The sequence below is a fragment of the Trichoderma virens genome, assembly GCF_000170995.1.
Source record: "Trichoderma virens Gv29-8 chromosome Unknown TRIVIscaffold_91, whole genome shotgun sequence".
NCBI lineage: Eukaryota > Fungi > Ascomycota > Sordariomycetes > Hypocreales > Hypocreaceae > Trichoderma > Trichoderma virens.
Window position 1 is genome coordinate 831,867 of NW_014013658.1, and position 14,525 is coordinate 846,391.

The window sequence follows — 14,525 nt, forward strand, 5'->3', positions numbered from 1 at the left end:
CCAGAACTACCAAGCAGGGTTATTCATGTTTCTGGAAACAAAGTAAGGCTGCTGCCATCAGGAGGCCAACGTGGAAGATATGCAGCCTTGAGCCATTGCTGGGGCTCTTCTGGGAGGCCGCCCTTGAAGACAACTCGGGCAAATCTCCACAACCATCTCCAAGACATTCCTTGGACGTCGATTCCAAAGACATTTCAGGACGCGGTAACCGTTGCTCGCAGCATCGGTCTCGCCTATGTCTGGATTGATTCGCTCTGCATTGTGCAAGACGACCATCAGGACTGGCTGGAAGAATCAGAGCGCATGGGCTCTATATACGAACAAGCTGAACTCACAATCGCCGCGTCTCATACTCCAGGCTGCTGGGAAGGATTCCTTTTCCCTCGCCATCCACTGCCTCCATCCGTAGAAATTCCCAGCTTCTTCTCTCACGGTAGTGATGTGTCTGAGGCGCCTGGGATACGGGTCTTCGCAACTGTCCGGCGGGATACCGCTACCAATACGTTTCCAGAGTTCGGTGTACTCAACAGCCGCGCCTGGGCTACCCAGGAATGGCTCCTGTCGAGGCGCATAGTTTTCTTCACCAAGGGAACCATCATCTGGTCGTGCAAAGCCATCACACAGCGCGAGACGGGTGAGAGGTGCTATAGTGTCTCACGGAATACACGCTGGAAGAATATCATAGAGCAGTACAGTGATCGCCAGTTGACCTATGCAACAGACAGGTTGATTGCACTCGAAGGGCTGCGAATGGAACTGGGAAAGAAGATTGCGTGCGAATATGCCTTTGGAGTGTGGAAAGAGTCTCTTCCGAACCAATTGCTCTGGCAAGTGACTAAAGGGATAGAGGGAGCGGTGATTCCAGATCCTCTCAAGCTGCCAACCTGGACATGGGCACATGTTCCGTGCGGCGTGCGGTTTTTAACCATTGACAGAGCCAAAAATCTTTGTGTCTCCATCGTGTTCGAAGACAGCAACCTGAGGAAGATGAGTCTCCAGGCACGAGCGAAACGCATTGCAGCTGTGACAACAACGCTGAGCCCTAAACAAGAGTGTGACGCTACCCGGGCCTCCAACGCGGATATATACTCATCTCACGCCAGGTTAACCAGCTCCATGGCTCAATTCATACTGGCCCAAGATGGCTCTCCTATCGGATGGGCCGTCTTCGATCTCGCCTCAGAAGATGCAGCTTCTGGAGAGATCCTGGCTCTCGCTCTCATGGGCAGCATTAGCCGGCGAGACGAGGAGGCTGAGCGACGCACTGGGAAGACCATCTCAAAGAAGCTTCGACAGTATTGGGTGCTGATTGTACGACGAAGAAGTGATGGCAAGTATTATAGAATAGGAGTTGGGAAGACGTATGGGCAGGCGTGGTGGCGAGACGCCGACGTCGGGACTTTTCACTTGGTATAAACTATTCACGTAAAGAAGAAGGGCAGGGATGTGTAGAACTTCCAAATGGCAATCTGGCACTGATCCAGGTTATCTCTTACCTAAAAGATTCAATATCCATGTATGGAATTTATAGTGCAGGTTCAAACTGAAAAGTGGAAATAGATTCACATGCTTTGCAGCTTCTATTGAACAAGCTGATGTAAGCATGTCCGCATTCAACCCGCGTCATTGATGGAACTCTGCAACATCGTGGAGCTTTTTCGAGGCCAAAAGACCCCGCCATGAAGCTGCAGTTGTTGCAAGCTCAGGGGGTTGTAAAAGGTTGATGCCTTGCGGCCTCACGGGCAGCCGCGCCCGCTGATTGGCCGGCCTGCTGGTCTAGCGAGTCTAGCAGCAGACGACAGGGCCAGCATACGGACACCTATTCGCCAGAGCTTGTGCACGAGAGTCGAGAATCATCACCTCCCAACAAGGCGATTCCACCCAGAGCGACGAGATACGCGGCGGAACAGGTTGCAGAGAAGCGAGGCGAGACCGAACAATATACGCTGCGGCTTTCCTCAGAGTGCTCGAGGCGCGTGGAGCTCTCTGGATCGCCCCTCTGAAGCCCGGCTTGGGAAGCTCTCTTCTTGCGCAACAGGCCCTCTCGATGAACCCTCGCAGCTGAATTTGGCGTGCCGGAATGGGCTCGAATCTTGGCAACGGCATGAACGGAATGGATCTGAGCGGCGCAATGCAGGGCAATGGCTCTAACCAGCCCCAAGCCACTGAATATACGCTCCAGGGCGTGATGCGTTTTCTGCAGACGGAGTGGCACCGACATGAACGCGACCGAAATGCCTGGGAGATTGAGAAGCAGGAGATGAAGGGGAGGATAGCCAACCTCGAGGGCCAAGCGAGGAGAGCAGACGCCACGCAAAAGGCGCTGAAGAAATACGTGTCCATCCTTGAGCGCAAGATCAAGGACCAGGCCGCGCAGCTCAAGGGCACCGCTGTTGCAGAAGCCGACGACTCGGCAAATAATGATCGCGCTGCCAAGATCCAAGAGAAGTTGCGATGTGCGACATGCCTTTTGCTTCCCTGGGCCGTCTGAGTCTTGGATTTGATTGTTGCTGACCACAGAACCAGCCTCATCGGAGAGCCAACCCGTCCCAGGCGTCGAAGGCGTCGAAGTCGAGCGAACCGACGACGAGTCGCAACGAACGGAGCTCAAGACGTTCCTGGATCAGTGCCAGTCCGAATTTATGTATCTTATGATTACCCCGGCGAATCCTCTACCGCCGCGCGAGTCCCCCCCGCTGCCGATTCTGGAAGATTTACGAGAGGCCGAGGCGTTTGGTATGCCCGGCGCGCAGCTCATGGAGCGGCAATACCAGCTTCCTATGCGACAGGGCCCAAACCACATGCAAGACATGAACTCAAGACAGCACCAAGGCCCAAACTCTCTACCGCCGATGCAGCAGCCCCCCTCCAAGTTTGCCCCAAACGCTCCTGAAATGCAGCCTCAAATGGTGCGCTCCGTGAATGAGCATCAGCAGCAGTCTCTTTTTCATAACTCTAACGAGTGGCAGCAGCAGCAGCAGCAGCAGCAGCAGCCCATATCAGTAACAACGCGCCCCGTGGAAGACGGTATGCCGCGGTCCAACCACTCAAACGAAACGCTGGGCGGGATAGGGGAGTCTGTCGAGCTGAGAGAAAAGCCGCCTGCTGCTCCAGACCCTGAAGGCTGGGAGTTTCCTGATGGCTCATTCCCAGAACCTGCGGCTGGCCACCCGCCATCGCAAACTTCCTCTTACCGATCCGATACCGACGCTTTCCCAAACGCAGACTACTTGTCAAAGTCCCCAAGCCGGGTTCCGGGCACCCACCGAAGAAAGAGTTCCATGTCCAAGAGGCGCGGCAGTGACCATGATGTAGGCGCAAGCCAAAAGGCCGAGAGCGCAAGCTTCAAGCTACGATTTGGGCTAAGAGGTCACCTCAATACTGTTCGGACTGTCATCTTCTCTGGCGGCGGCAGCCCTGGCGAGCCTGAGATATGCACGGCGGGCGACGACGGCATGATCAAGAGGTTCCATATCCCGCGATTAGATGGTAACGCAGCGGCCTCGAACAATGCGGCTTCGGATCTAGACGTAACAGCAAACTTTACGCACCGCGGCCACAATGGAGCTGTTTTGTCGCTCGCGTCATGGTCTCCCGCCCCCAATTTCTCTACTGGAGGTCGTGCCCAGGGTGATGGCTGGATCTTTTCCGGAGGCCAAGATGCTACGATTCGAGTCTGGGAACGCGGTAGGGTCGATCCCAAGGCAACGCTGGAGGGACATACAGATGCCGTGTGGGCGATTTGTGTTCTGCCCACGACACTGGGCTCAGTTTTTGGCAGCTCCAGCAACTACGGATCCCCTGACCGCATACTGCTCGTCTCTGGCGCGGCGGATGGAACTGTGCGGCTCTGGTCGGTCAGCGCACCTCCTCAGCTAAGCTCACCGCAGCCTGGATCAACTCGAGCTGCGTCAGGACGCGGAGGACGCGTTCGCGGCAATTCGATGAGCTCTGGCAGCGGTTTCTCCAACTCTCCCCAGCCTACCGTGGCTTCCAACTCCCCATTCAACCACACTCTCGTACACGTCTTATCCAGGCAAGATGGATCCAAGGCAAGCCCAACCTGCATCACACCGCTCGGAAGCTCGGGTGAAACGTTTGTCGTCTCGTATTCGGATGCCGCTGTTCTGGTATACGATACAAAGACGGGCGAACAGGTTGGCTACATGGATAGCTTGGAGACGTATGACGGCTCGATAAAGACGAGCGTCAATGCGGTAGTGGCCACTACGATCGGGCTAGACCAAGGCAACCAGCATCACGGAACCAATATCGGTGGAGAGGAGGATCCTGCTATGGGAGGACCAACAGGTGGACGGTCCATGGCTGGCTCTGGCGTAGAAGGTACCATCATCTCTGGCCACGAGGATCGCTTCGTACGATTCTTTGATGCCAATAGCGGTATGTTGAACCACGGATCTCTACGTAACAAAAGAAGAAGAATAGAAGCGCTAACTCGACTCTCAGGCCAATGTACATACAACATGCTGGCTCACCCTGATGCCATTTCCAGCCTATCGCTCAGCCCAGACGGGCGCGAGCTGGTGAGTGCCGGTCACGACGCCTCGCTCCGGTTCTGGAGTCTGGAGAAGAGGTCATGTATTCAAGAAATCACAAGTCATCGGGTAATGCGGGGAGAGGGCATCTGCACGTGTGTATGGAGTCAGGACGGCAAGTGGGTGGTTAGCGGAGGAGGCGACGGCATTGTCAAGGTGTTTGCACGATAGTGGCGATGGCATAAACAATGGGTTTTCGTTTTTCGTTTTCATGTTCTTTTTTTCCTTTTCTTGTCTCAGAACGAGTGACGATGGTGATGATGAATAGAATGATGGACCAAGGGAATGGTTGGTAAGATGTTCTGGGGGGATGTGTGTTTCTCAGGGTGAGAGTGTATAAATGTGTAGCGTGTCCATGTGTTGAGGCTCGTCGATACCCGGCAACATGATTACTGTGCGCCACCGTCCGTTGCTTTCTGCAGATTTCTAGCTTGATGAATATTATCTTTCAGAGTATACAGGTATTGAGTCCCTGAAGTGGTGGTGCCGCGGAGCGATTTTTCTTCAGCTTAGGCTTTGCAATATATAAAATAAAATAAGCGCGTCGGTTTCCAAGCAAGATCCGCTACAACAGGCGCGCAACGCCTGAAATCTTCCGTAGTATAGTGGTCAGTATGCAAGCTTGTCACGCTTGAGACCCGGGTTCAATTCCCGGCGGGAGAGATCCGCCAAACCTCCAAGAGGTTGATTTTTTTTTGGTCTTTTTTCCAATTATATAATTAGAGGATCGCCCATTGTTTTTTTTTTCCCCCTCGTGACATTTTTTTCATTTCTTTTTACTTTTTCCTTTTTATCCAAATGATATCCCCACAAAGGAGGTGCTCGTCTCGCTTACTACCTGCATACCGCTATGTACAGAGCGAAATGCCGGGCCGATCGGCATTTTCAACCCGATAGCTGTCGTAGGCGTCGCGGCTTGGGTGGATGCTCCCGGGAAATACGGCATGGAGTTGCAGGCATTCCGCCGACCAACTTTCCGTTTACCATAGCAGATACGCGTTCACTCTGTGGGGAGTGGACAGCAAAACCAGACGGCGGCTGGTTCAAGAATTTATTTGTTCGCCAAAGGGCTATTGGGGGGTCGCGTGTGGGTTTCATATGTATACATGATACAGCCCGGCACGGATTTGCCAGCGGGAAGTGGTGCGACATGTACATACATGGGCAAACCGGACGGGTGATGCTGCTTTGGCATTACGAATACCTGCACTTGGCAGCCAGTCACAGGTCTGAGCCAAGTATGCCAAGAATACCAAGAATAAGGAAACTCCCTGTTGTGCTATTCTAATGTGACGATTACATGGTATTGCGAGTACAAACGGCGTTGAGTCGTGTGCCCAGTTACTCTTGTCGTGCCCCATACTAGACGACAAAGGGAAATGATGGCCTCTCCCTAAACAGCAGAACCTTGATCAGGGGGGGCATGTTGTTAATGAAAGGAGATTTGCGCTTAGGGGAGCTCCAGCGGAGAAGACTTGGGTCCGGAGGTTGACTTGGTGCATGGTATCCTATACTTTGCAAATTGCCGTGTTGGTTCTTGCTGGAGAAAGTGCTGGGTACTTTGCTTGTTTTGAAGACATGTCTGCTCGAATTGATTGGACAGCAAGTGTCTAGCGGCGAGGCGCTGGTGGCTTGCAGCAATGACGCAGGGTTCTGGGATGTGGGATGAGGGAGGAGGAAAGTGCGCTACACTGCACACGACTGGTTGCTGGAAGGGGTTTAGCGTAACGTGTTTTGGGGGTGTTGGGGATGTCTGAAGGAAGGAGCTGAGAATTTATTAAACACAGAAGGTATAGGTTGATAAAGAAGAATATATGTATATACCGTAAGAGGGGGAGAATTGAAGGTAAAGATAGAGAGATGGATATCCAGCGACATATTGGGCAATGGATGCTACATCACCACACACAAGGATAAAGAGGCAATACTAGGTATATCCTTCATCTCTTACTCAGACGTTATACTCTATCCTCCCCCATTCCTCTCCATCCAAGCCACCACATCTCCGGACTTTTACTTGCCGTGGCCCATCCTCCAGCTCCACCCGCATGGCCTCGATCGTCCGGGTTTCAACCAGCGCCTGCATTAGCGTGCTGATATCACTCCTCCAAACACGGATACAAGGCATCGAAAGACGGAAACCAGAGGGCAATGAGGCTAATCCGAATCATCGATTGGGCGTGCCGATTACGCAGCCCTGCCCGGGGTGTGTCTTGTTTGCGTCTCGCGGACGGGCGAGGAAGGGGGGACAAGAGGCGACAAGAGGCGAAACGCAGGCCGCTTGGCCGCCGTCATTGGGCTGTCAGCCACGTACTGCTCGGGACGGAGTTGAGGATTATGATTACATAGTATGATAGTTCAAGTAGACAGGAGAAGGCCGATATATAGAAGTCGAAGCTACTAAACTCTCTTACACGTACATGTTCTAGTTTCATTGCGACGGCATCTTGCTGCTGCTGCCATCACCACTAGAGTCTCTGTTGCTACTCTTTTCTGCGTCTTTCTTCTCTTCGCTTTTATAGACCCCCCAAAAAGGAAGCCTAGACATTACTACACAATCCTGCTCGCCAAAGCTCTTGGCAGGGCTGCCGCATTTGTTGCTCATCAATCCGTTTTAGCCAGCTGCACACGCCCATACTAAAAGAACTCGCAAAGTACATACACACCCGCCAGATCCTTGTCCTCTCTCCTCATCTTGGCCTCTTCTTGGCCTCCCCTTTTTTGGTCTCTCCTCCTCTTTTTCTTCTTCCTCTTCTTCTCTTCATTCCCGGTAATTCCCTTTTGTGTGACTGAAGCGGCTCTTGGGTTTGATCTTTTTGTTTCCCGCTGCATTGATTGCTCTATCCCTTCGTCTCGGAATCCTACATTCGCCTGGAGCTGCTCTCCTTCAAAGGAGCCTGGACGATCTACCCACCTTGATACAAATCACTTTTTTGGACACAGGGCCCCCCCTTGGATCTACTTGACGGGATCAACAGCTCCATATATCTCCCTTGGACGATTCCAATCTGCAACTCAGCAATCCGAGATCCGATTTACAAGCTCCAACTCGATTCTCGCCTCTGCACATCATCCTCGCCGACATGATACCCTCATCCTGGACTTCGATTCTCCTCGCCGCCTGTGCCCTCTCCACAGCATTCGCCTCACCAACATCGCGCTTCCCACGCAAAAACCGATGGGGCACGCCCAAGTACTTTACCGAGCCCGGCGGCAGTCTTGAGCTGGGCCACTACGACGAGCGCTTCTTCAAGGGCCAGATCCCCTACGGCGAGCACCGCGATGTGCTGCGGCAGCTGATCCGCAGCTACCTGACGACGCTGCACGAGCACGGCGTCGAGACCTGGCTGGCGCACGGCACGCTGCTGGGCTGGTGGTGGAACGGCCAGATCATGCCGTGGGACTACGACCTGGACGTGCAGGTGTCGAACAACACCATGACGTGGCTGGGCGAGAACATGAACCGCACCGAACACACGCACACCTTTGACGGCGTCTCCAAGACGTATCTGCTCGACGTCAACCCGCACCACGTCGACCTGACCCGCGGCGACGGCATGAACATCATCGACGCCCGCTGGATCGACACTAGCAACGGCATGTTCATCGACATCACGGGCCTGCGCGAGCGCGATGCCGGCATGCCGGGCGTCTGGAGCTGCAAGAACTCGCACCGCTATGGCAGCCAGGACCTGTGGCCGATGCGCGTGACCGAGTTCGAGGGCGTCAAGGCCCGCATCCCGTACAACTTTGAGGACATTCTGCGCGGCGAATACGGCGACAAGAGCCTTGTGGTGGAAGAGTTTCAGGGGTGAGTGAACCGATGAAAAACGATTGTCGTTGCGATAGTTCGAGGCTGTGAGGCTTGGCAAAGTCAGCCCCGCGGACCCCTTGCAGCTTTGACAAGCCCACCTCCTTTTTCTATTTTATTTTACCATTCTGCCCTGATTTTTTTGATGTCACCCCCGGCTAATATCGACTTTTTTTTCTCCTTTTAGTCATCGCTGGAACCGCGACATTAACGAATGGGTCAAGATGACCGACGCCGAGATGAAGCAACGCAGAGAAGCCGCCGAGCAGCGCAAGAGAGAAGAGCTCGAGAAGAAGGGCCACGAGTGAAGGGAATAAATCCTAGTCGTTGGCATATTTTCCATATTTCTTTTTTTTTTTTATCATTTTTCCTTTTTATTGGGTTTCTAAAGAGGGGGAGGGGATAAAGGGCGAAATGCAAAGGAGCATTACGGGGCGTTTGTGTTCCAGAGGGTTGCTTTTTTGGGGTGTTCGTTTTTGTTTTATTACTATATATCCCTTGCCGTGTAATTGCTTTTCTGTATATAGTTGGATACCGACCAGTCTTGGTTAACGAGTCATGTCTATAACATTCCGTGCGAGAACGGGGGTTTGCATTATTATCTTGTATCTATCTCTTGTGCGCTTCGAGGTGGACTTACAAGCTTAAACAGCTGGTGGTGATGGTCTGGGTAAAAACCATTTGATGGGATGAACTCCTCGACGGACAAAATAATGCCATCTAGCATATACAAAACAGTCTTGAGCATCTATTCCATGTATTTCTTTAAATCCCTAGACGTTATCCATATGCACATATATAAGTCATGCCATCAGATACACAATATCTGCCCAATACCAGCTTCAACCACCATATCGGCGCCATCATATATACGAAACCCCCTTCATCACGACACCACACTCTCCATCCATCTCTTCCACACCCGCGCATCCCCCCCAACACGCTCATCCTCATCCCATCCTCGGATCCCAAATCCCGATCCCAAATCCACCAACGGCACCAAACTCGGCCGTCCATGCGCACACTGAAACGGGAACGCACACCTCGCAAGCTGTCGCACAAGCAATTCGCACTCCTCAGCCGAAAGCGCATCGTTAAACATGATGGCACCTACAACAACACATTTGTCAGCTTAGAAATCAGATCAAACCATGCAGAGGGGGACGACGTACTTCGACAGGCCCTCGAATGCAGCAACTCGAGGATCCCTCTAGGGCAGCCGTGGAAATCTGCCGTGGAAGGTTGAGCTTGTTCAGCGGTCCTTCCGGCACTGCGCGGCCGTGGAGGCATGATGCCCTCGTCGTCGAGTTTCCATATCTCTTTACGCATCAGTTCCACCAAAAGGCGAGGTTCGGTACGACAGCGTTCTAGAATACTCGGAGGCAGAGCAGAAACGGCCACCGTATAGCCATCCTGCTCTTGTTTCATCGAGGCAGCTCGTCGTTGGATCTTATAAAGAATGCCCCATGCTTCGAGATGCTCCTGATACCGTTGCAGCAAGTCGTATTCGCGATCAGAGATTTCAAATATCAAGGGTCGCTCAAGAGGCTCGACGACCGCCCTTGGAAATTTATGAGATCCATCTTGCTTGAAATAGCCCGCCATAAGCTCCTCCAAACGGCATCTCTCGTCTGCAGCATGCTGGTCGAGCATCACCAGGGCACATGAGCTGCTCGGCTCTCGCCCGTCCGTCATGTTGCGCAGGGGAAGTTTCAGCAAGATGAACTTCCTATCGACTTGTGCAACGACTTGTGCTTCCGCCAATGCCGATCGCGACACGCGACCCTCCAGGCCGATTGATGCGGCCTCAAATCTGACTTCCCCTTTGTCATCACCGCAGCACCGATGCGAGCCGTGAATTGATGTAGTGTCACGAACCGGCGCTGGTGCTTCGTCATTGATGCGCGGCACGCCAGCTTGAGTTGACTCAAAGACAGGATTTCTCCATGACTTGAGGATGTCTTGCAGCCATTCGCGTGGTTCGTTTTTCTCACTCGCCTCTGTTCTCCCCATTGGCTCCCCATCTCTGGAACCCGATCCGCTCACTTTCAGACGCTTTGCTTTTTCGCTTGACAAGTGTTCAGCCACCCTCTTAGGTCGTTCAGCAAGCGTCAAGGGGTTTGTTTCGGATTCATCTTGAGATTCAGCGTCGACCCGCTTTCCACCCTTCCCTGGGCTGAGAGGGGCTGAAACGTCAAAGGGTTTGCGGAGCAGTCTGCCTCCCTCACCAATCAGTCGATTCGTCACAATGGTTTCCGAGGTACTTGGCCTCGTTTCATGCTTCCGCAACACCCCCTTTGCTGGCCTACGCTCTGTTCGTGGGCCAACTTTCATCCTGTTCCAACCGTCGAAAGGGCTATCTGAAAGAGACGACACCGGGTCAGACGATAAGACTTGCGATGATGAAGTTTTTGAATTCGTTGCTGTGGATTGACGGCCTTTGGGAGCGCGGATTGTGCTACGGTGAGGAGCGGTTGAAAATACCGACTTGTCTGAAGACGATTGAATCGTTTGCGGGCGCATATGATGCTTCTTCAAAAAGCTATAAATGACCGCCCTCAACACACCCATAATTCTTTCAAGATCTCCATGAGAATGGCTAGAAATGTCATCAACGTCAAAAACATCTTCAGCTCCCTTGAGTGTGATTCGAAGATAGAACATGGGCCATCGGTCTGCCCCCTTGCTTTTCTTTTGATTTAGGCCGGTCCCGTCGTTGGACATACCACCCTTATGCCCAATGACACCGAAATCTGAAGACGCAAACATTTTGTTCACTTCCTCGTATAGAACATTGCTTCCGTACTCGTTTGAGACTGGCAATATCCCCACACTCATAAACTGAGATCGGCGCGTCGCAACGGGATTCAAAGAAATGCAGCCCTTGATCGTAATGTGGCCGGCAGTCGCTGATACCGGTACCCACGAATCCACGTCCCCAGAATCTGCCAGCGATGCTTGAGTAAAGAACCGCAATGCTCTAGAAACCATGTCTGCATTATCTGGTGGTTTCAGACGCAGCTCGCGCTGTCCCTTGGTTTCACGCAAGGACACAGTGACCCCAGATGGCCAAGATACGAGCAGGCCGACAACATCATGAACAAGACGCCCCCATTCCTTGTCAAGCCCAGGCCGGTCTGAGAAGAGTGTAGCACGATGTTTAACCCGCACGGGAAGCGAACCAAACAGGTCGTTGACAGCAACTCGCGTGCCGTGATCGAAGAGTTGGAATCGTTCTCCAGGCAGAGACGGCGTCTGCCTCCTTAGGAGCTTGCCATGGTGAATCGAGATGGTATTATGCGAATTGTGGCGATAATGATGAGACGTAACCATAAGTAACGATAAATTACTCAAGGAAGCTAAAAACGTTCCCTGTCTGCCGTAGAGCCCATGCTGGGGTGGGAATTTGGATGTGTCTTAGCTCAAAGCGTTAGTATCACGGTCACGCAATCACAAGGAACGGCTGCGTACAGTAGGGTTTCCCGAGCCCTCCATCCTCTGCAAAATCACCGGGAACAATGCCTAGCCCATCATCCTCTACAATACAGTTTCCTCGACCATATTCGACATGGATATTGACCTTGGTGGCGCCAGCATCAAGCGAGTTCTTGAGCAGGCCACAGACGACACCATTTAGGGATGTGATGGTTGACGAGGACCTGATTTTCCCAACGACATCCTCTGGGAGCGGCCTGATGGACATGGCACATGATGCTTGATTCAGCGTTGACGAGATCGAACTCGATGATGAGCTGAAGCTGATCTGCCGAGTATCGCGACGCGGGCCAGGGTCATGTAAGATTAGTTGCTACCATTCCGGGCATGGATGATCAAGCAACTGTCCCAAAGCGTCACGCCGAGTCAGGGACCGTGGAGAACTCGGGGAAAGGCAGCTAAAAGACAAAACACGGGGATCGAGTGGACAGAAACTGTGAGAATGGACTAACTTGTGTAAGCTCCTGAAGACAAGACAATTGTAGATTGGCATGAGATGGAGCCTAGCGCCAGGCCCGATTTAGCAGCAGCATTTCGTCATCGTCAGCTGCTGTGGCTCCTTCATGTGATGCTGGCCATCACGTGACAGACCCCTGCCTTTGATGCCGAAATGATGCTCAAACTCGACTCCGACGCTATTGTTTCTAGCGTTGCACCATCATGCCCATTCTGGGTATCAACCTCAGTCTCTTCGCGATCCATCTGTGACTCTTGTCCCGCGCATATTATTTTGCTCGTCACATTCCTTTGCCCTGCTGCAGCATCTCGAGAGCCCAATCATCCGAGTCGCCGCCCCCTGCGTGTCGTAGCCTTGCCGAATCCCCTCTCGCTTGTGCAATCTCCATCTCTGCCTGACGCCGTATTACTACCGCGCCGACGACAAATCTGCCGCCCCTTGGAGCCGCTCCCGCGGCATTCCAACTTGTTCGCCCTTGATGGCGACTACGGACTTTATCGCAGAGGCTCACGGTACTATCTCCTTGCTTTTCGCCTGTCTCCCCGTGCTTGGACATGTCCCGTGACAACATCAGGCGTTCCAGCCCAAGCAGCGTCCATCCAAAACTAACACTTGGATAGATGGCCAAGCACAGCAACGGCGAAGACCATTCTCGACATGGGTCAAGAAGCTCACCAACTTCAAGTCATCGTCGGACGGCGAGCGGCAGAAACGACACATACGGATACGGCGTGGTCCCAAGCTCAACAACCCATATCCTCAGTCTGGGCACGTCAGCCACAACCATGCCAACGGCCAGAGCTCGTATTCGTTCGCTACTGGCCGCACCGACTGCAGCCTCTCTACGCTCGATCAGCCAACTCGGTTTTCGGCGGATGGATATGCACCACCGACTGCAGGCAGGAGGAGTTTAACCACGACGATATCGACCGAGACCGAACCGGACCGCCCTCGATCCGTCATCGCGCCGAGTCGCGCGCCGAGCTCTGTGACGGGAACAAGCAGGACAGTTGGAGGAGGACAAGAATCCAGAAGAGGCGGCGATAGCACATTTTCAAGCCCGTCTCCATCGGTCAGGTCCCTCGCTACGACGTTAACCACGATTCAATCTTTTGCCCCCCATGGACAGGCCCCGGTGGCTCCCACTCACAGCATCACTCAGTCAATCCAGTTCAGCCAGCCATTCCCTACGGCATCGCCGGCATCGGCTATACCAGCGCATCTCATCCCGGCGAACCACCTGACGACGTACACTACGGCCACGGCCAACAACCTCCTTACAGACAACGCATCCATTCTGACTCTAGCTTCGTCGAGCAAGCGAGGCCGCCGTCGATCGATGGATACCGATGCGTCTGTCCGCGCTCTCGCTCCATCATCGCTCTGGGGCGGCAGCCGCGAAAGTCTGCCCCTGAGCGTCCTCAGCGCCAACATCGACCCTTCATCCAGCCTTCACAACGCTTCCAGGCTGGGCGCAGAGCGGAACAGCATATACTCTGCAACTGGAGTTGCCCCAGCGATCCCGAGCGAGCGCAACAGTCTCTATGCTAAGCAGGGCGACGGTGCAAGCGTTAGGAGTGGCCGCTTGGGACACGGCCGACCCGACAGTATAAGCGGCAGCGTTGCACTCGCCAGCCCCCGAGAGGTACCTGATAAGAAGAGCCTTGCCGAAAGCCGAGAGGAGAGCCAGCTAACACCGACTTCCAAGGAGGATTAAACCTGCAACATTCGTTTTGAGCCGCCCTCTTTTATTGTTTTAGTATCAGGCGTTTTGGGGGAGAACCGTGTCCGCATTCATTAGACGGGCTTATATACACGCGACTGGGTCAAGAACGGGTTCTTTGCTTTTTTTCTTTTGCTTCTGCGGTCGTTTTGTCTTCCTTTTCTCTGCGTTTCATTTTCTTTTTTACTATTTCAAGCCGGAGGGGTAGAGACTTCAAAGATGTGGCAAACGTGATACCCTTTAACATACGACAAATTGCAAGTGGTTTTTTTATACTTATCTGTTGTTTCCTCCTTCTTTCGTGTAAAGAGCTGAGCACAACGAGTGGAATCTCGATGTTGGAGTATGGTGATGGACCATGTTAGCATCCATGCTATTAGGTACCTAGTATAAACCAAGCTTCGATGCAGGCGTAGAATCTGAAATTGAATTCCAACTCTAGTACGAATCTGAGCCAACAGGTGATTTTTAATTCATCATTGC

At 53.0% G+C, this 14,525-nt stretch overlaps 5 protein-coding genes across 5 annotated transcripts; 4 read left to right on the forward strand and 1 right to left on the reverse strand.

Moving 5' to 3' along the window:
- Positions 1 to 6: 6 nt before the first annotated feature.
- Positions 7 to 897, forward strand: TRIVIDRAFT_118710 (uncharacterized protein; the record flags this gene model as incomplete). The annotated part of the gene is made up of 1 exon (XM_014094768.1): positions 7 to 897. A coding segment is annotated over one exon (891 nt), but the record flags the coding sequence as incomplete, so codon positions are not given.
- Positions 898 to 2,080: 1,183 nt separating this feature from the next.
- TRIVIDRAFT_39441 (uncharacterized protein) lies at positions 2,081 to 4,727 on the forward strand (the record flags this gene model as incomplete). Its single annotated transcript, XM_014094769.1, has 3 exons — positions 2,081 to 2,456; positions 2,527 to 4,401; positions 4,468 to 4,727. 3 exons carry the CDS (start codon positions 2,081 to 2,083, stop codon positions 4,725 to 4,727), a joined length of 2,511 nt encoding a protein of 836 aa, XP_013950244.1.
- A 3,014-nt stretch (positions 4,728 to 7,741) lies between these two features.
- On the forward strand, positions 7,742 to 8,639 carry TRIVIDRAFT_119290 (uncharacterized protein; the record flags this gene model as incomplete). Its single annotated transcript, XM_014094770.1, has 2 exons — positions 7,742 to 8,367; positions 8,555 to 8,639. Coding segments are annotated over 2 exons (711 nt in total), but the record flags the coding sequence as incomplete, so codon positions are not given.
- A 614-nt stretch (positions 8,640 to 9,253) lies between these two features.
- TRIVIDRAFT_163354 (uncharacterized protein) lies at positions 9,254 to 12,070 on the reverse strand (the record flags this gene model as incomplete). The annotated part of the gene is made up of 4 exons (XM_014094771.1): positions 9,254 to 9,477; positions 9,546 to 10,356; positions 10,456 to 11,783; positions 11,839 to 12,070. 4 exons carry the CDS (start codon positions 12,068 to 12,070, stop codon positions 9,254 to 9,256), a joined length of 2,595 nt encoding a protein of 864 aa, XP_013950246.1.
- Positions 12,071 to 12,300: 230 nt separating this feature from the next.
- Positions 12,301 to 14,381, forward strand: TRIVIDRAFT_214679 (Hypothetical protein; the record flags this gene model as incomplete). The annotated part of the gene is made up of 3 exons (XM_014095064.1): positions 12,301 to 12,831; positions 12,940 to 13,964; positions 14,001 to 14,381. The coding sequence occupies 3 exons, from the start codon at positions 12,798 to 12,800 to the stop codon at positions 14,034 to 14,036; spliced, it is 1,095 nt and encodes a 364-aa protein (XP_013950539.1).
- Positions 14,382 to 14,525: the final 144 nt, after the last annotated feature.